The following is a 21582-nucleotide window of genomic DNA, read 5'->3' as shown; positions in this document are numbered from 1 at the left end:
AAATTAATTACTATGTTAAAGCCATGTTCTCCTCACTCTGTTTTTAAATTTCCCTCATGTCCAGTACAAACACCTCTGCATTTAAAAGAGCTGAATTTAGTCCTCAGATTTCAAAAGATCAAAATAAAATGAACCAAAAGAAGCCCTTAGAAATGGTGGCCTTTTAGTATTCATAATCAACAAAACAAATTCCCATAGTAGATATGTTTCAGCAGGTAGATGCGATGACAGTTTTCATCAACATATTAAGTGCTTACAAATCTCTGTTCCCATTTAAATTTGCAATAAAGTTTTTACTGACTTCAATGAGGGAAGTAAGAGTAATCCAGCCTAATGTACCGAAAATCCTGTTGCTAATTTTCAAACAGTTTAACAGAAGGAGTGTTCATGGTACCTACACATTACTACATTATTTATTGTACCATTTGGTTGTTTTTCATTTCATTTCACTGGTGACATAGAATAGACTGCACTGTGTTGAGCTGCAGCTGACATTTAAATGTCGCTTTTAAACCATGTAAGATTTCTTATGTAAAAATAAACTTGAAAGTTGGGAAAAAATAAAAATTAAATAAGCCTGAATTATTTTATTATGAATTAAATCAACTTTACTGTCAGTTTTTGCCTCATACATATTTTTTGAAGACTATCTCTCAGATAGAAACAAGACTGCTTCATTCATTCATGGGCAATACTTTGGCTCCATGTGCATTTATGTAAGTAAGAAGAATTTTGGACCTCCTTTCTATTACATCAATAAGCTTTTCAATTCCTTTTCTGCCTCCTTGGCTCTCCCAGTATATTTTGTCAAGGAACAAAGACTGAAGCAACTTCTCACGTAAACGCTGGCTCCTCAGCACTGAAACTGCAGATTCAGGGAATCTGGAAAAGCACAAAGAAATTCATCAATTTTGCCATCACTCTGAATTGCAATATTTATGTTGTGGTTTAGCAATCAATTCTATGAATATAAACTGCAACTCAGCAAAGGAAGTCCATGCATGCCTAATCGTATGCATGTTAATTGCATCTTTTACAGCAGTGGGATTACTCAAACATTTTTAGACACATCCTGTAAATGTCTTAGGCTGATGATATCTATTCCAGTAACTCGGTGTTTCATGCTCAAACTGGGAAGAAACTATCTATCTTTTTTACAAAATTAATAACTTAAAACTTACTCATTGATTCCTTGTAGTATTTTGAAGTCAAGATTGTCCTCGTTTCTGTCAAAGAAACCCTTATTGTCTATAAAGGCCAAGTGCCTTCGGTCATGCCTTCTCTGAACTATGTGTGTCAGGTCAACAGCATCCTGATCACTGCATTTCAGCTTCAGTCCTTGCTGCATGCAGGAATCCTCCTTCAGAGGTTTGAATCCACAGCAGTTTCTGTCTAGTCGATTATAGATCTAAAACAAAGTACAGCAGAGTGCCAAGTGAAAGCAACATCAAAGTATTTGGGGCACATCGTCACTGTAAGACATCATTCACTAACACAGCTGACTGGAAAGCAAGCTCAGGACAAGTATAATTAAAGTCAGCAGTGAATGGCATTGAAGACCTGGTCCCCATACTTCACATACTGATAGAAGCAATTTCTCAGACTGTGTATTTTATCCATTTTATAGCCATGATTTGTTATGTCAGTAGAAATTCTTTGAAAATAATGGAACAATACAACTGTGTAACTGGAATAACAAGATGGTGAATATAATTCCATATTTTTCAGAAGGCTGTAGTTTTTTTACATTTTCTCTGCTGGAGAACAATAGAAATAGCACAGCCTGACACACACAGAGGGTCTCCATTTTGTGGGACCTATTAGACTAATATTACACAAAATAATTGAGAAGATTAGTAAGGGGCACAGCAAACCATCAAAAGCTACAAAATACAAGAGTGCATTTATAATCACAGAGCAGCCTCCCTGAGTTGCACTGTGGTGTATACTTTAATGACATGACGGTCTAGGCTATTTTTTCCTATGCGAACCCTCCCTTATTCATCACACAGCACTTAGCTGGAAGGAATACATGTGGTCTAACTTTCGTGGTGTACTTAATCATTTATGTTCCCTTTCATAAACAATGACAAGAATGAGGCATCCCCAGAGCAAAGGATGCCATTTTAGGATAACCATCTAATACAGGAAGGATAAATCACTCCTTGAAAGTGCTTCTACCCCTGTTGACTAGATGAGAGTAAATGGACAACATTGCCAGGGTCCTGAGCGCACAAATAGGCCTTAATTGCCCTAAGCAACCTCACCTGGGACCTCCACACACACACCCTCTGCCTGTGGGCCCAGGACCCCCATTTAAGCTCAGGCCTGGCACCTCAGCCCTCTTTTGAGCCCTTTTGGGGGTGTGGGGAATGTATCTGTTGCTTGTCTTGCTACCTGATGCTTCTGGATTGCTGCTTGGGGTTCCTTCTCATGCCTTTGAGCTGGCTTGCTGCCTTGTCTGTGCCGGATGCCTGCTGGGCTATCGATGGGACCCGTGGCTTTTACCATCTTTCCTGCTGGGCTGCCTCTCCCACTGCTGGCCCTGCCTGTTCTGCCTGTCATGGGGCTGCCCTTGGCTCCAGCTCGTCTCCCCAGGGAGCAGCCTTGCTCCTGCTGACAGGTGCTTACAAAGTGGAAGTCTGGTCTGGTGCATCTAAGGCTTAATGAGTAGTTTATCAAAGGTAAATAATTTTTTCTGTCCTTGTTTGTTGTACACTGTTAACTCTTCAAACTGCTCTAAGCATAAAAGCATTAATGTTCACATAAGCCTTCTAAAATTACAATTTTATTTTTGTGACACCCCAGTGAAATGAACTGTTAGGACTCTTTTCCCGATGTAGAACTATGTTGCATGTTGAAAAGGCCTCCTAATTTTGTTCATCAGATGAAAGTCTCAGAGTTGTTTTGTTTTTTCTTATGTAGTACTGTTGCCACCAGTCTTGGTGGCAGTGTTTGTTTTCAGATGTGAAAATTCTGAGGAAAGGAACAGATTTCTCTTCCTCTTTCTCTTCTCATAAGCAGCATTGAGCATCTGCAGGCACTAAAGCCCCTCTTGCTTGCAGTCTTCTAGCTCATGGGATGTCCCATTCAACTCATACGAAGGCTTTGCCAGAAAGTGAAGCAGAGTCCTTCTAGACAGACTCCTTTGATGTATAGCCCTAATTCACCTGCACCACACTTCATTACATGCATTAAATAGATGAGTTCATGTTCTTACAGACAACCTCTTCATAATATCTTGCATCATTCCAGTGTTAAGACAGAATGATGGGACATTGTGGAATTGATGCTGCAAACTTAATAGTTTAGCACTGGGTTTTGTCATATATTTATGTACATGAGAGGTCCAAACCCCCAAAATTAAAGATGACATTTTACATTTAATGTCCTTATTTTACTTGAGTTCTTGCAGAAGGCAAGTGAAGGTCAGCGACAAGCATTTTTCAGCCTGCTCCTATGTTTTATAGCATGTGAAACCAGAGATTAGGAACATCTATTATGGGCACCAAACCCATTCTTCTGAGGAAAGTATGTTTAATAGAGAATACTTTTCACCATTATTCTTTACTTCTGAATGACTCATGAAGCACAGATTGTTTGTTTTTTTAACTTAGAACCCCTTCTTGGCATTTTTCGTTTTATAGTCTTCATGTTCTACTGCTGATAAACTTTAAAGTTAAGTCTGAGCACACCCAGATAAAATTTTAATCTTTAAGAACCATAAGACCCACTTCCACTCACTTTCTGGTATGCACATTCTTGTCTGGTAGGCAACTGGAGGTTTAAATCACTCTGATTCCAGCTACTATTATAAGAGTAATTTCTTTGTCATGTAAAATTCAATCCTGTTGGTACAGTTCAATCATGTTTTATCTTATTTTAACTGACTGCTCCTGGATAATAGAAGTTCTATTATGAAGATTAAAAATTTGTCTTAGAAGACCTTAAAATTAGAAATCAACACAGAACTCATGAGAATTTTTAAACTGTTCAACAAGAAGACAATGGTATGAAAACATTAACTCTGACACAATCTGTACTATTCCTATAGGGCCATTACTATGTTTAGCATCAGAATAAACCACGTATGACTTTATACCAGTTTCTAAGAATGACTTGCACATACTGGGACTAAAGATGGAGTCCTTAGACAAGTGACTATTTTAAGAGAAGAACTGAATGCTCTGTTTAACATAACAAGTCTGCAAAAATGTAACTAAAAAAAATTTGGAAACATCCATTTATCCTGGAATAGGACTGAGAAGGACAGGGATAGGGTATGCATAAGCCAAGTCATGATTTTTATATTTCAAGAAATGTAACTCCATAAAAAACTGAATTATATGAACAACCAAACACAGTGCATAAAGCTAGTGCTTGCTGCAGTTTTAAATAAACCAGTAAAAGTGCTACAGGACGCTCAGTCACCTGGACCTGTCTGGCAGACAAGGACAATTAGAAGTAGTGCCATATCTCAGGAAGCCATAAAATTAGCTTCCAGACAGGTGGTTCGGTTCATCCTTATTAATACACTATGTGTATTAATATTCTACTACATAATTGCTGTAACTGTAGCCACACATTATGACACCACTGGGCAGAGTGTTTTGGTGTTATTTGGAGAGCTGATGATTATGTGCAATACCTAACTGAAGAACAGCAGCCATATCATTCATCAGTTCCTGCTCTGTTCTTTCCTTACTAAGTTGCTGCCTAGATTTTTAAAAAGAAGGAGAAATTAGCCACTATAACTTGGTCCAGATTTCAGCTGACCAAAACCACTTAAATCAACCCTGGAGGCTGGGGAGGTGCAGGAAGGACCACACAGTAAAAAAAGGTGTTTTATAGTTGTGAACATAGTCAAGAACTATGTTTGGAGAAAGGAGTCAAGGAGAAACAATATGCTGGCCTCAAGGTGAGGTAAAACAAGATGTCTCAAGACAAAAAGCCTTTGCTTTCTCTTTTAGAAAATGAGTCAGTTAAGTTCCTGATCTCATTCCCTGTTTATAAGTTGCATTTTGGATATTTTAATCATAAGAAACAACCAGAAACAAGTTCAAACTGAACTGTGCAAATACATCTCTTTCCCATTTAAAAAAGGGAAATAAACTAAAGTGATTTTTCGAGGAGTCACATGTGTACTCATGTAACGTTCGGGGCAGATACTTGCATTCAGTAAATGTTTTACCTGCAAAAGAAAATCAAAGAGTGCCATCTTGGACCACTCATGATGATGGATTTCAGTACAGCCCCACTCAGCTTTGGGAACTTTACCATTCTGCCAGCATTTCTGCTTCAATAGCTGCTGATATTGCCCCCAGGTTAATCTCACTGATGAATGGGTATTATCATCTGTTGGACTCAGTGAGGAATCCCAGAGAACAACAGGACAGGCTTGACCATCTGAAAAAGGAAAAACAGATCATTAGTATAGTGCAATACTGTCAGACTTACTTGATCATTCTTTAGACATTGCCTAAGCATCAATAATTATACCATTTTAGAGATGTGGCAGGAAAAATGGCCAGGAGCTAATAACTCGACAGCCTTCATTTAATGTGGCCTTATTCCACATATAAAACCACCCACCATAGGAAGGGAAGAAGCACAGACATCATAAGCATCTTCAGTGTACAGAAAGCTTTCTCTGTTTGAAGCAAGAGATTAATGTACAAAAACATATACTAAATCAGACTATTAAAAAGTTTATAGGTAGGTTAAGAGCCTACAATGCCTTTGTGAATCAAGGATGTAAATTTCCTCTGATTCCAGTGAACTGAAAATGATTTACAAGAGCTGAAAACTTATGTCAAAGTATTTTTTCTGCATAATGGGCATAGAAACACTACAAATCCTATACTCAAAGTGGATTTATTTTGTTATCTTTAGTATTTTAGGCCTATAATGTATGATTTCACAGCTCTGAAATGATATATGAGGATACTGCAGAGTGTGAGCTTAGCATGAATAAACACCTTGACAAGTATTTCTTCTTTACCCAGGTATAACATGAGATCTGTTTTGTATAGAAGCTCTTTTGGCTACACTCTATAATTCTTCTCTGTAAAGAATATTCTGCTCTTCCCTGAAATGAAGTCAAGGGCCTTAGCTTTGGTGAATTCAAGTGTTCAGACTTCTTAGTGGGAAGAAACCTCAGCAAAGAATGTAAAATGAGTTTTCCCAGCATAAGAACTGACAAATATATTTCACCCAGTATCAACTAACAGGCCTATCTATCTTCTTAGGAAAGTAGAACTCTCCTTTTCATTGTTGAGGCAATGCTGCCGCTGCCTTAAATGGTCAAGGACCCAGGACTGACTGTGGCTTGTACACACATTAGAACAAAGAAATCCTTTATATTTTTGGGTGTAGACAGAAGACCAAAATATGATGTCTCGGTACAGAGAGGAGGAACCATTTAACTGCAAAGCTGTTATTTACTAAATAGCAGGTATTGGAACATGTATAAAGATTTACATTTATTTATATTCAACTTGCAGGTCAATGAACCTAAAGCCCACACTATTGCACAATTTATGACATAGTTAAATGCAGCCTAAACTGTCTCTTTGTCTTCCACATGCCCGTGGAGCCAGAGATGCATCTGAAAAGAAGCTTTCAGAAACTTGAATGATGAGATCCATGGCACCTCCTTCTTCAGAGGCAAACCAGACAGAGAATAGCACATAGAAAACTGGTATCAGTGCCAACAGCAAGGTAAAAGCTGCTAATGTGAATGCTCCACCTGTAAGCAGCAAGAACTGTTAAAAACAGGTCTCCATACAGCTGAATCAAAGAGCAACTTGTTCAAAGGATGATCAGTGATCTAAAACAACAGGTAAGAAATTCTTTGCCCATACTTAGCAGTAACTGATCTTGTATTTGCCAACAGAGCATGATAGGCCCCACATGCAATCAAGCCCAGGAGAAAAACTCCTCTCCAAAACCAGAATGTACTCAATCTTCTCTCTGCCATGGCTTGCACATACAAGGTAGTCCTTCTCAAGTCAACCCAATGTGCAGCTCCACCACCTTTTTAACTCCCCTTCCAGCTGTCCAATGTTTCCTTAGGAACACAGAAAGTGTCTTTCCATTAGGAACATCAATCTCTCTCTCTCTCACTAGGATCAGTACTACCTTTATCATCACCATGCTCCACACTCTTTCCTCGGATGAAAAAAAGTGCCGACTGCCCCTGAAAATCAGGCTTCTTCTACTGAGGTGCCTGAATAAGTATTTAGGAAATTAATTTGGGAAATCCTACCATTTCCCCATCTCTCTTGCTCTGGCTCCATCACCTGCATTGTAGATGACTTTAACCAAGTCAGGTCAACTACTGGCTAAGCCTCCTTTCCAAGCCAGTTGGAGAAAGTCTATATAAGCATTGAGAATTGTCACAGCTTTCTTCAGGACAAAGTCTGATCTGATCTATTATTTTTATATCTCCAATAACAGCTTATGTAACTATTCATGTATTCTTCCACAAACCAAATACATAAATGGTCTTCTAACAAAACAAACAACTCCTGTCTGCCCAAAAGGGACATGATAAACAATAGTAATATAAACACTTGAAAAATATGAATAATATCTTGCCAGTTTCCATTAAGACACAAAAACATTTTTAAAAGACCAAAGCTAAATACAGGAAATGTTTGCATTTCAGAGGAAATGGGAGCAGAAAAGATGAGCCAAAATAAAGTCTTTCAACACTGTAGTATAAATTGAATTACAGGAATATGAAAGAGCAGCTTCAGTAAAGAGCAGTGACTCAAATTTTTGACACTTGCAGGAAAAGCATGAAGATGCTGAATTAAAGCAGATAAGGGGTCTGATTCATAGCTGCATGAATTGGCACGACCCCACTGAAATCAGTGGAGCTCTTCTGATTCAAACCTTGCGAGGATGGGGCTGAAGTTAAACGAACGGTGAAAAGTAAGGCCTGGCTAAGAATCAAAGCTTCCAGTTTGATACAGCCAAAAGTGAGGAGGTTGAGCACACTTCAGAATAAGTCCAGTGTATTCTGCATGTGCCTCTTTCCTAATCAGCTTATATATTAGCACAAAGGTCTACTGCTTTTCTGTTACTGCAGCTGCATTGCACTGAATCTTGCCCAAAGCTGATTGACTTAATTTTATTTTAATTGGCCATTTTAGATCTATATATCTACTTAACTATCTAAAAATGATCAGCAAAATTGTATGGGAAAGATTTTTTCAAAACTTGTGTTGGAACCAGCTTCCTAGTAATTCATATAAGTTTTTAAACATCAAAATATTTATAAAAATTTCTTGGGCCCTTACTTGCTACTGGCTCAGGATATCCTAAGTTGAATAAGCTAACACAGATGAAATCTCAGGCTGCTGAGGCTAGACTACCTCAAGGTACTCAAACTGCTCTATGTGCAGTTAGGTAATGTATCACTGCATGGCTTCTTCCACATAGGCATCATCTTAGATATCCACACCCCACATCACCTTGAAAATACTCTGTATGCTTCTTAACAACAAAGATGCTCTTGCAAATGTTACTTTTCTGTCTTGTGCTCTCATTTGTGTCTACAGCATTTTTTCTAACTCCCTCAAAAGAAAATATTTTCAAACATGCGCATGAGAGCATCACTAAAAAGAGCAAATCTTTCATGAGGTAGTTAGAATCATAAAATCATTTAGGCTGGAAAAGACCTTCAAGATCATTGAGTCCAACCATCATCCATGCCCACTAAACCATGTTCTGGAGTGCCTTGTCTATGTGCTTTTTGAATATCTCCAGGGATGGTGACTCAACCACTTCCCTGGGCAGCCTGTTCCAATGCCTGACAACCCTCTCAGTAAAGAAATTTTTTTCTAGTATCCAACCTAAACCTCCCCTGGCCCAACTTGAGGCCATTTCCTTTTGTCCTATCACTAGTTACTTGATAGAAGAGACCAGCACCCACCTCACTACAACCTCCTTCCATGTAGTTGTAGAGAGCGATAAGGTCTCCCCTCAGTCTCCTTTTCTCCAGGCTAAACAGCCCCAGTTCCCTCAGCCGCTCCTCATCAGACTTGTGCTCCAGGCCCCTCACCAACTTGGTTGCCCTTCTCTGGACACACTCCAGCACCTCAATGACTTTCCTGTAGTGAGGGGCCCAAAACTGAACACAGTACTCGAGGTGCAGCCTCACCAGTGCCCAGTACGGGGGAACAATCACCTCCCTGCTCCTGCTGGCCACACTATTTCTGATACAGGCCAGGATGCCGTTGGCCTTCTTGGCCACCTGGGCACACTGCTGGCTCATATTCAGCCAGCTGTCGACCAGCACCCCCAGGTCTTTCTCTGCTGGGCAGCTTTCCAGCCACTCTTCCCCAGGCCTGTAGCACTGCATGGGGTTGCTGTGACTGAAGTGCAGGACCTGGCACTTGGCCTTGTTGAACTTCATACGACTGGCCTCGGCCGATCGATCCACCCTGTCCAGATCCCTCTGTAGAGCCTCCCTACCCTCAAGCAGATTGACCCTCCCTCCCAACTTGGTGTCATCTGCAAACTTACTGAGGGTGCACTCAATCCCCTCATCCAGATCATTGATAAAGATATTAAACAGAACTGGCCCCAATACTGAGCCCTGGGGAACACCACTTGTGACCCACCGCCAACTGGATTTTACCCCATTCACCACAACCCTCTGGGCTCATCCATCCAGCCAGTTTTTTACCCAGTGAAGAGTACACTTGTCTAAGCCATGAGGCGCCAGCTTCTCAAGGAGTATGCTATGAGACACAGTGTCAAAGGCCTTGCTGAAGGCCAGGTAGACAACATCCACAGCCTTTCCCTCATCCACTAGGCAGGTCACCTGGTCACAGAAGGAGATCAGGTTGGTCAAACAGGACCTGCCTTTTGTAAACCCGTGCTGACTGGGCCTGACCCCCTGTTTGTCCTGGACTTGATATGTAAGCGCACTCAAGACAAACTGTTCCATAATCTTCCCCGGTACCAAGGTCAGGCTGACAGGCCCGTAGTTCCCCGGATCCTCCCTCCGACCCTTCTTGTAAATGGGCGTCACACTGGCAAGCCTCCTGTCCTCTGGGACTTCCCCTGTTGACCAGGATTGCTGATAAATGATGGAGAGTGGCTTGGCAATCGCCTCCACCAGCTCCCTCAGTACTCTCGGATGGATGCCATCCGGTCCCATAAATCTGTGAGTGTCCAGATGGTGTAGTAGGTCACTAACTATTTCCTCCTGGATTAAGGGGGGTATATTCTGCTCTTTGTCCTTGCCTTCCAGCTCAGGGGGCAGAGTACCCTGAGGATAACTGGTCTCCCTATTAAAGACTGAGGCAAAGAAGGCATTAAGTACCTGTTAAAGCCCTTTCTCAAACTCCTCATTGTTCACTGCAAAGCAGTACAGCCTACCAGTGCCACATTTTAAAGAAACAGTTCAGTTGCCCGTATACTAGCAGAAGAGGGTAATTTAGTGTGGAAAGATGAGAGGGACAGACATACAGAACATTACTTGAATTTTAGAGTTTAAGTTCTGAGGGAAATTACAAGGGACAAAGCAGGGAGAAGTTAGGCATTTTTCTTTCTTCCCTCTGCACCTTATTTGCATGGTTTCTTTCCTGCACTCATATGGATGTCAGAATTAAGGAATGCATGAAACGTGCATTAGTTGCTCTCTAGAATATGGACTGCATTATTGCTTATACATGAACTTCTCTACCCAAGAGAATATTGGAAATATACCCTCTGGTACCCCTCTGAGAGGTACAACACCATGGTGTAAGTTGTTTGGGTTTTTAGGCAGAAAACAGGACAGATAAATTGAAACATTTTAGAGCATTCTGAATGCATAAAGCAGTGTTTAATTTTTCTTATTCTGTGCCCTGACATTAGAGATTCATATCTTTGCCTGCTTTTGCATAAGTTTTGGTGGGATGGCAAGGGCAGGCTGATAGTGCAGGTTATAACGTGGAAAAACCTATGGCTCCGTTTATCATCATGCAGAGGCCAGTAAAGGAAAATGACAAGTACAACCAGCGGAGCTATCTGTCATGTCATTCATCTATTTGCACTAAACCAACCATGAAAGGTGTTACTCCAAGGAAGAGTTTCTTGCATGTTTTAGGAATAAAAGTGGTTCTGGGCAAATAGTGGGTTTAATCTTTAGCTAAAAAAAGCCCAACTGCATTGAGTACACCTGTGCTTATTCTTCTCGGTACAGGATAAAACACATTTAGCCAAACTTATGATACCAGAAAACTAGGGGGGAAGAGGGGTGGTTGTCAGCATGTAGTAGTTCAGCAAGTGGCGCAACAAAACTGCATAGCAATGGCTGCACATTTTGTACCAAAAGCTGTATAAAGAGCTCAGCCTTGTTGCTATGATCCAAGGAGCCAGAGTCCTATCCTTACAGCTGTCAGCTGCAACACAGAAGCAAGCCTGCTCCAGCCCATGTTGCTCAGGTTGTACCTCAAGCCCTAACACACACTGGCATCATCCTACCTTGTGAATGCTGTTGCCAAGCTAGAGGCAATATGTGCAGTCATTTTACTTAGCTTCTGTGCAAATTAATTAAGGTAGGGCTGCGACACCAAGCAAGGTCACTCCTGTTTCTTCTGTGCCTTAGGTTACGGTGAACAAATAATGAAGATTCTCAGTCCTGTGGTATTAATGTGACCATCCCAAAACTCAGACATGCAAGGGTCAGCCTCCATTTTCTCCATGATAGACACAATTTTATGATTATTTCTTGTTGTTTTACAGGCTTATCCTTCTTTGTTTGTAGGTGTTTTGGAGTTCTTGACATTTTTCACACCTTGTAGGTAGCAATGAGAATAATGAATGAATGCTTGTGTATGCCCAGAATCATGCTCTTTTAGACTGTAATACAGAGCTCAGAAGGGCTTTGCCCACCTGTACTTCCCACGCTTTTTAAGTTCAGCCAGTTCATTGCAAAAAATATGAGAGAGAGTTATCATACCTGATTTTTCCATCCATGATGGAAAAATAAGCTAAGCCATAAAAAAAACCCCGTTAACACTTTAAAAGGGTTTACAATTAACTAGGGAAGGCAAGGGCAGCAGACGGAGGACTTACATACAGTATTTTGCTAGACTTTAAAAAAAAAAAACTAAAAACAAACAGTGGGGGATTTGTGGGAATAGGGGAAGCAGAACCTGTACAGGGATTTACTAAGTAGTTCTTTGAAACCGCTTTTGACAAAATGAATGACAGTTTTGAAAAGCCCATTTTTTAAGATTTTAATGCTACATCAAACATGTCTTGTTAGATCACATCACAGCTTAGGCAAGCTAAAGGGATGTGTTGTGGAGAGAGATATGTCAGCCCAGAAATTGTGTACATTCATACACACATGCACAGTCTCTAATCCTGCATTGCTTGCTTTCCCATATGAATAACCATGATTCACACAAGCCACCCTGAAAAAAACTTTACAGTGCCCAACTATTCTTAACTTAAATGCATATGCGTTATAGAAATGAGCTGACTGTTCATATTATTTTTAAGAATATATTTTTGCTCATTTTCTCAACACAGATATTTTCCAGATTATACCAAACACAAGCGTATAAATAGTAATGAGCTCAAGTAGATATTAGGCATCTAAGCTCCAGCATATTTCCAGGCTAAAGAAATGGAGAGAGACAAGGTACAGTAACTGTTCCAAATGCTCTGTTCACCCTTTAGCTGGAAAAAATGAAGTGAGACCAAAATAATGTTATTTCTCTTCTCATCACCTAGCAACACTCTTCTTGCTATAGGAACATAGCCAGTTATGAGGAAAAAAAAATTAAAGAGGGCAGAATGACACTCCCTGTCCCAGACAGTCCAAAACATACTGTAAGGTGACAGACACTGAGCAACACAATGCACAACTAGGCTAATAGCAGTTTTCAGAGGCTTGCAGTTTGTCATCTCCCACAGCCACACTGTGCAGAGTTCCTCCAGCCAAACTACCTTAATGCCTTATGACAGCTCTACAGCAATAAATCTTGTTCCAAAAAATAAATGAGGCATAATGTATCTTCCATGCTCTGCAAGTATGAATAATATTCAGAAGCCTCCAAACTGTTGTTCCTAGAGATTCATTCACATTGTTGTACAGGCTGCCAGAGGGAAGGTTTACAAAGCAGGAAGAAATTGGAGATCACTGGGTTGTCTTCCTGCTGTCAAACTTCAGAAAGTCATTCCTGCGTTACTTTTTTTTTTTTTTTTTTTAAGAAACACAGACTGATATAAAAGTGTTTGGTACAAGCTAACTGCAGCACCAAGAAATGAACAGCAAAAACATAGCTAGCCACTTTACCAATGATTCATTAAAATGCAATGTAGTCTTTTTGGATTGTGATTTGTAACTGTACAAAACCAGCAGTTAAGCTGAAGACATATTTAACAAGATAGAAATGTTAGAAGTAGACTTCTAACTCACAATGTGTCTGAAATCGACCTTTAATTTCACAAAAGGTTAAAAATCAAACTTCTAATTGAAAAATTTATACCAATCATGCAACAGGTGTATTGAGATATTTACTGTGTATATTTCTTTGCATGATATATAGAAGTGTGCAGCGAACCTCAAAAGGTACAGCAGGATTCACTGAAATGTAGTTTGTTTAGTTTTTTTTAATTACCAGGGGAGATGAATGCACTTTTGAAAAAAATTTCAGTTCCCAGAGGTATTAGTACCATGAAACTAGCATCAAGCTTTTGCAAGAAGGTCCCCTACCTCTCTGAGTAGGTTATCTGACTAAATACAAAAGCCCTTTCCTACTGCCTGTTTGAGAGATGAATTCTTGTGCTCACATTCAACAATATTTTAAGTCAATTCTAAAAGATAAGAAAACTTTAAAAAAAAAATCAGAAATACCCATTGAATCACAGGGCATTCTAGAATTTTTCACCGGTTTCACTTCAGGCAGTCTGTACAACGTCATGCGATCTACAGATAACTCCCTCTCTTTTTCTTATTCCAGACTCTTGTGGAAGGGAAACTGCTACTGCCCTCAGCAGCTCAGTGGTATTTGATCTAAACTTTGGGGTACTGTGTCCATCAGACAGGATAATTGCACTGCAGAAGTTACACACAGATACCAGCTTTATTTCCCTGTAATGATGGGGTTAGTTCTCAGGCTCTCAGGAGTTAAAGGTGGTAGCTGCTGTCCCATGGTTAATGTGGGACGGCGAAGGAAACCTCAGCATCCCACCTGCAAGCTGAAAACCATAGGAATGTGTTACCTTGGAAGAACTCCGATCTCCTGCTTACAGAAGGTAAGCTCCTGTTTAGCCCCAAGATCCTATCCAAATGAAAGGCAAACACCTCGCTCATATCGAGGGGTCTTTTGACGATGCCACAGCGTCCCTGATTACAAGCAGCTCCTGTGGTGCTGGGACCTCTCGCAAATACTACCAGGACTGCTTTGTGAGAAGGTACTTCTTGGATGCTCTCTATCTGAGAATCTGCCAGCATGCGCATGTTTAGGATGTCGTCTTTGCTCAGCCAAGAGGGAGAGCTCTCGCTGTAAATCCTGATATTGCTTTCCTCAGGCTGGGGCTGTGCCTTTATAGCTCCAGAAATCCCCCCAGGTCTCCGGTGACCCCTCTCCCTGCCTGCCATTCCTTTATGCTTGTATTCATCCAGCTGATGCTTTCTTGCCTCCAGAGCTATTGCTGCTCCCATCGTGCCTGTGGCATGTGTTGCCCTCCCTGGCTGTTGGGCAAAGGCCTCTTCCTGGCTCATAAAAGTGGCTTTTGGAAAGCGCTGCCCGTAGGACAAAGGGGTTGCATGTTTCTTCCTGCGCTTTGGCTTCACTGTTCCTCTGATATTGGCAGGCTTGCTGCGCTTGGACCGCAGGGTGATATAAACTACATTGGGTGGCAGCAAGGTCCCATTGCTACCAAGCTGGGGTTCCTGGAAATTGGGTGGTGACAGGGTGCCATCCAGTGGGATGCCCAGAAAAGGAGTTTGGGCTGCATCTTGGAGACTTCTGGAACTGATCTTTTGATGTCCTCCTTTGTGCTGGGGTAAAACATGACCCACTTGACTGATGAGGAATCCCAGGTAGATCACACACGCGGTGCCCACTAGCAGATTCCTCCTTGTCCTTGAGCGCCTGCAAGTCCAGAGCCTCAGCACCCGTGGGGTGCACAGGCAGCAAATAAACAAGTTTTTTATTTTACTTGGCTGATCAAAGGTGGTCATTTCTCTAGTGAATCCACATGATGAAAACAGCATAAAGTCTTCTGTACATTCCAGCCAGGATGATGATGCATGATTTCCCTTCCCTGATTTCTATTTCTCCTTTTCCAAATAGCTTCCAGCATGGGTGATGGACAGAGGCTACTGATATGCCTGGGAATGTGTTTAGCACTAAGGATGCTGACACTCCACCTTCTCAAGCCGTTAAATTCTTATCAGCCACCACAGGGGAAATGATTGGCTTCAGAGAATGAATGGAGCCAGCTGCGTAAGCAAAGTTTACTGACTTGTAGTCTAAAAGATCTGAAGTACCTCCTTTGCAAACTGCAAAAAGAAAATAGTATTTCATTTTGTTACTCACGTATGGCATCTGTGGTTCTATATTTTTGAGATAGAAGTTCTAGATGATACAGTATGCATCTAGAAATTTGTCAGGATACATCTTTCACTTTCTTATTACAGTATAAATTAAACACCAAAATCATGAAATACAGGCTCAATTTGCAATCTCAGCTAGCTGTGTTCCAGCATTAGAAGAAAAGCTTGTCAAACCCAGGTCATTATCATATTTTTCTTATGAGACAAAGTCTTCAGTAATACTCATGTTATGAAAATGCTGTAAATAATACAATATTAACCACCAGTAACTGTAGTAGCAAATACGTGCATATTTAACTAATAAAAATATATTACCAGTGCCAAATTTCCCTAGCTGAATATGAATATAGTTCACATAATTCATAAACACCCATTAAAGATGAAAGATGATTAATTCTCTTCACTCTTGTGAAGCCATAGATAGGATCTAGCTAGCTATAGTTTTTCAAATAAAATGACAGTGGCTTATATATCCTTGCAAAGACACAAAGATAGAATAAGTGCATGTTGTGTATATATAGTGCTATAAAAATATAAAATCTCTTACCTATTCAGCTTGACACGTCCTTCGTTCTGGTAAACTCCTTAGGTTAATAAAAGTAACTTAGTAAAAGCTGACGATCTCAAAGTATTCTAGCACATATTTCAGTTTTAAGTATGGTTCACATTTAGGTATTTCATTGCAAGCTAAATACTGTTTGGAAGTTAACTGTACTGAGAGGTGGTTTGCATATGAACTGCTGTAAACTTACATGAACCTCACGTTACAAAAAAAAAAACAAAACAAAAAAAAAACCAAAAAACCCCAGCAACTTCTATTTTAAATTCTGTAATGAAAAGTCCTGTGAAGTATGTGCCTTCCAAAAGTGCATTCCATCCATTTCTAACTCCTGAGGGCCCTCTAGTGCACTGCATGCAAATGTACTGAAGAAATTCCCATTTTTCATGTTTGGGGTTTTTTTGTTTGGTTGGGGTTTTTTTAAAATTTTAAAATACCCCGCCCCCTGAATTTTAGAACTTTTGGGAATCATATGTTCTTGTGATGAGAAATGAAAAACAGATAGTGGCTTTTAAAATGCTATTAAACAGCTCAGGAGTGTTTCCTATTTATGCTTTCCAAAACAAGGCATAGCATAGTCGCTATACAGATGGAAAAGTTGAAGCAGAGAGAAGTTAAGGGCTTCTGCAGAGTTAAGCAGTGAGACACTGGCAAAGCTCTGACTTCTGACTCCTTGCCTAGTCTAAGTACAATATAATAAAATGTATATGTTTGTTGTAATTCAAGCTAATGGATATATTCTCTTCTCCATTATTAATACTAAGGGGAACAGACAGTTAAGGAATTAGTTTATGTTTCAGATGGGTCCCATTGCAATTTATAAACTTTGTGAGTGGATTTTTTCACTGGCTGTCACTTTACTTTTTGTTTAAACGTGTACTATTAAGTTAAGTTTTCAGCATCTGTGCATATTACCAGGAAAAGAGCCTTCATATCACCTGCTTTTTCCAAATCTAAGTTCTTGGCGGAATAGGGATTGTAAGAAATTTCTCTAGCCACCTAAGTTCTCTCTTTTTCTTTTTAGTTCAAATTTGACTGAAGGGACATATCCCAAACAAAGATTAATTTAAAAAGTTCCAGACAAGTGTATCAATAAAGTCAGTACAGATGTGGCTAATGCTGCTTAACATTTTTTATGCTTTAAAGAACTTGCCAGATATGGAAGTTATTAGATCAGCCTTAGATGTTTGAGGGTCCCTCTGAAAGATGAAGGGTCATTAGTGACAGGTACCAGCTTTGCAGCCCATTTGACCAACAGACACTGTACATGGCTCACAGTGAGAACGGCCTCCTATATCCTATTTAATACCAGTGCAAAGTGAGTGCAAAATATCAGCAAAGTTATATGACTAAAACCAGGGTAAATAAGGGTGAGTGGGTATTGCAGCCTGAAAGCAGAATTTCACCCATAGTGCATATTTACACATACACATGAAGACATTTTTTGAAATGCCTCAGATAGGCTTCCCCCTTTAAAGATAAATAATGAAAAAAAAAAAAATTTACACCTCCTGGATTCTTTGACTTACCACTGATTTTGACAGCAAATAATTCACCATGAAGCTTTTACTCCACTATATTTCTTCCAAGTGTCTTTGAATTATTTTGGGGTATTTTACTTTATATTGCTAATGGCACAGAGTTGCTTGAGTTGGAAATGTATCACACTGCAACAGTTGTTTTCAAATGCCCAGTTCTTGCATGTAGACAGCACCATGACCTGTCCATTATAATCAAGCAGTGCCAAAACAGTCCATTCCAGTTACTAGCAGCTTTCCTTTGCTATGACAATTTTGAAATCTGTTATATAATCTTCCTACTGCAACTCTTTAAAGATTATCTGCAGGAAATTATAAAAAGATATGGAGAATTGTTCTTCACTCCTCATTTCATTTGTAGCTTTGAAATCAAAATGTGTTGTAACCACTGATGTATAATGTTGACCGCTGAGGGGTTTTTCAGGCTTTCTAAATGTGATGATAGCAATAATATTTCCTTTATTTTTCATGTTCAGGAGGGAGAACTCATTCTTTAAATGTTGCACTGTTACATTCTTTGGAATGGATGATGGTAGGAATTCAACTAAACAGGATTCAGTGTCTTGTTAATTTAGCAGATATTTGCCTCTAATTTTGGATCTTTAAAAGGTACCATATCAAGATAAATTCTTTTTTTCAGCTTTTGTAGTGTACAGCTCCAGCACCCTACTAGATTTCACAAAATAATTAAGGCTGGAAAGGCTATGGACTTGTTTGGAAAGACAAAGAAAATGTTGTTCAGGTGGGTAATAGTATTCTTTCTGGAATCATTACCAAACCAAAGCTGCAGCAGGGCACTAAAGGGCATTACTGAGCTGAAAGGGTGCTTTCTCTGTGGTCATAAAATATTCAAGGCCAATTTTTTGAAAGAATAGACTGGCCAAATTCTGGCCTAGGTTATTGCACTTTGCCTACCTATATTTAGCCTGTAATGTCAGTTAGATTCTGTATTTATTCCTTGCTCTAAACTATATCTGTGGTATCGCCATCTGCATCCATTAAACTCAACTTCTCGTATCATTTCTTTATATACCCATATTTCATGGCCAGTGTTAACCCTGCGTAAGTTTAGGAACACAGGAATATCAAAACCAATATTAGAGAATAGCAATGAACAGAAGAGGGGAATTTAAGAAGTATTTTCTAGTCCTTGACATTCCTAGGTATAATTTGAAAATGTGAATGAGTAGCTGAATTGCAGATTTGCAATTGTTTTCTTCTTTTTTTTTTTTTTTTTTTTTTAACTTCTGAAATTCATCTTCACTTGTACCTGCATTTGTAGAAGAAACCAGATCAACTTGTGTTTGCGGGAAGGACTGTCACCCAGGGTGCTGCTGATGGTGCTGGACAAGCTACAGACTCTGAAGCAGCTGGTGGGCAGCACTGCCACCAGCCCCCCTAGTAGGCAGTCTCTGGCCAACCTGTGGGAGACCAGTGGACTGAGCCAATGACCACCAGTCACAAGCTCCTGTGTCTTGACTCGTGTGCTGGCAACCTCAAAGAGCACCATCCAGCTACTTAAATGCTCTGCTCTATTTTCAAATCTCTGAAGATGGGAAGATGATAGTAACCCATTTTTTAGGAAATAACAAAAATTCACCAGAAAGTTCTCAAAACCTCCTGTTCACAGGGTTTATGCATAAATCATCCTCCCCTATGCAATCTTCTATAGCCTTTCACCTTTGCATCCTTCTTAATCCTACCAAGTACAGCTTCTTCCTTCTCATCTGAATTATTATTCATACTCCTTTTTTTACAGCTTCTTTTGTAGGTGATCTTCTTCCTTCTTTAATCTGAACCAGGTACAGCCTTTTGGGATAGTGAATACTACACCCGGAGAACTAGAGAAAAACACAGAGAAAAACATTTGTACCAACACAGTGATAGAATATTATTATTATTATTATTATTAATACCAAGGCTACCTAGCAGCTAGTATGTTTCTCTCCAAAATACCAGACCGGGTGTCAATTTTTACAAGTATCAGTTTTGTATTTTAAAGCAATACATCTCCTATTTCTTCATCTAAGCCTTCCTTCTTGCTCCACTCGGTCATTTCAGTTTTGAGATATGGGATTTAAAGACGTTTATGTTTTTAGTTTTCCAAGATGTCTTAGTTTGGTTCTTCCCACTGTAGTTATGGCTGCACAAGTTGCTGCGATTCAGCGAAGAACAAAACATTGTCTGTGCTGGTTTGTAGAGCATTTTGCAACAAAAGATGTTCTTTAAGTGAACACTTGTTATATTCATAGAAGTCTGTGGAATTTGAAATATGAATGTTGCCATTTTCCATTTCAGTAAACACTGTGCCTTCATGGACTTCCTTTCCCATATACTTTTCATCTCCAACAATTAATAAATTTCAACAAAACCAAACAGCACAAATGCATGAATCAGAATCTGTCCATATTTGAGGTGTTTCATTCGTACCATCAGTGTCATTTCAACCATTGTGTTAATGAGAAAAACAATGTTCCAAAACCAGCATGGTTTGAAGAAATAGTGAGGAATAGATGAAACAGTGAGGAATAGGTGAGTATCAGTTCAAGTGGGATAGAGACGGTAATTAGAAATGACTGCTGGTGACTCCTCTGAGATCCATTCGTCTAAATGAAACCAGGGGCAGGATTTTTGGAAAACATTTTGTTTAATATCAGGATTCTTCTGAAGCCAAAACTCAACACCCCTCTTTATCCCTGGACACTTGAAAGGATGTAGTTTCAGGCTAGGCTCCTTATTGTGAGTGTTCTTGCTTTCCATGTGCAGGCAGTTCAGTGTAAAAGACTCATATTTTTCTTGACATTTTCTTTTTTTTCTGAATAAAATAATGTAACATGTAGACGTGCACTGCCTTTAGAATAAAAAGCACTTCTTTTTTTCCAGGCTACATTTCTGATTATCATATGGGATGATGTTCCTCTTGGATGCACTACAGCTAAACTGTTTCCATAGAGATGTTCTGCAATTCATCTCTCTAAACCTCACACAGACTGACATTTATGTTAAAATGATCGATAAATGATGCACTTCTAGGTTTACCAAGTCCACGGGACTGAGAAATTATTCTCCAAAGGAAAAAAGTATGTCCTTATTATGGATAATGCAGATTTGATTTGCAAAATATGAAGCATTACTTTAGAAGGCCTGTGCTGTGTTCGTAAGGGGATCGATTTGGGCTGCCATCTGGAAACTGTATTCCAAGAGGACAGAGAGAAATGTTTGCTTCGTGACTAAACACGCTGACTAACAGTCTGCACTTTAACTGGTCTGGGTCAAATCCTTACAGGGAAATCTGCAGAAATCTCTTCTCCACATCATGCAAAAGACTTTTTTTCCTACTCGGTTTTGGCTGTCGAACAACGCGGAGGCTTCCCAGAGAAAAAGTGGTCAGTTTTGGGCTTAGGGAAAAAAAAAAACCCAAAACCCACCGTGTGCCGGCTGCCCAGCCCGGCTGCCCTGACCTGGCAGGGAGCTTCCCGGCCAGCCGCCGCTGCACGGCCTGGGAACGTTCCTGCCTTACCCGGCAGGCCGGAGGCCTCGGGAGCAGGAGAGGAGGCGCAAGGAGGTCACCCGCTCCCCTCCGGTAGCAGTCCCGCCTTCACGCCGCGTCTGAGGGGTTCCCGGGCACACGCTGCCAAAACCGGGGAGCCAAAATCACGCTGCCTCTTCTTCCACGGGTAGCGTGGTAACAGCGGCGGGCCGTGAAGTACACCGGTGCCCTTCTGCCACAGCACGCACTGTCTCATCAGTTACCGCGTAAGACCGGGCAGAGGCGAAGGCGCATTTATCGCGCCGGGAGCGCCTACGTTTGAGGTTTCGCTGAGCGTTTCTCCCCCGCCAGACCGGCAGCCGGCGCCCCGGCCCGCCTCGCCCTCCGCCTGCGGGCCTCCACCCCTCTCCCGGCCGGG

The 21582-nt window shown here is 40.4% G+C and overlaps 1 protein-coding gene across 2 annotated transcripts; it reads right to left on the bottom strand.

Moving 5' to 3' along the window:
• Nucleotides 1-513: 513 nt before the first annotated feature.
• FAM198B (family with sequence similarity 198, member B) lies at nt 514-15235 on the bottom strand. 2 transcript variants are annotated; one of them, XM_010586095.1, is made up of 5 exons: nt 14702-15202; nt 14239-14641; nt 5192-5406; nt 1182-1408; nt 514-882 (listed from the first exon to the last, which is right to left on the bottom strand). In XM_010586095.1, the coding sequence occupies exons 1-5, from the start codon at nt 15200-15202 to the stop codon at nt 675-677; spliced, it is 1554 nt and encodes a 517-aa protein (XP_010584397.1). In that variant the 3' UTR covers nt 514-674. The 2 variants fall into 2 exon arrangements, with proteins under 2 accessions (XP_010584397.1, XP_010584396.1); XM_010586094.1 differs by having other exon boundaries at nt 14239-15235.
• Between the last annotated feature and the right edge of the window lie 6347 nt (nt 15236-21582).

Source organism: Haliaeetus leucocephalus, unplaced genomic scaffold, assembly GCF_000737465.1.
Source record: "Haliaeetus leucocephalus isolate CR32 unplaced genomic scaffold, Haliaeetus_leucocephalus-4.0 Scaffold140, whole genome shotgun sequence".
NCBI lineage: Eukaryota > Metazoa > Chordata > Aves > Accipitriformes > Accipitridae > Haliaeetus > Haliaeetus leucocephalus.
This window is presented reverse-complemented; position numbering and strand designations above follow the sequence as displayed.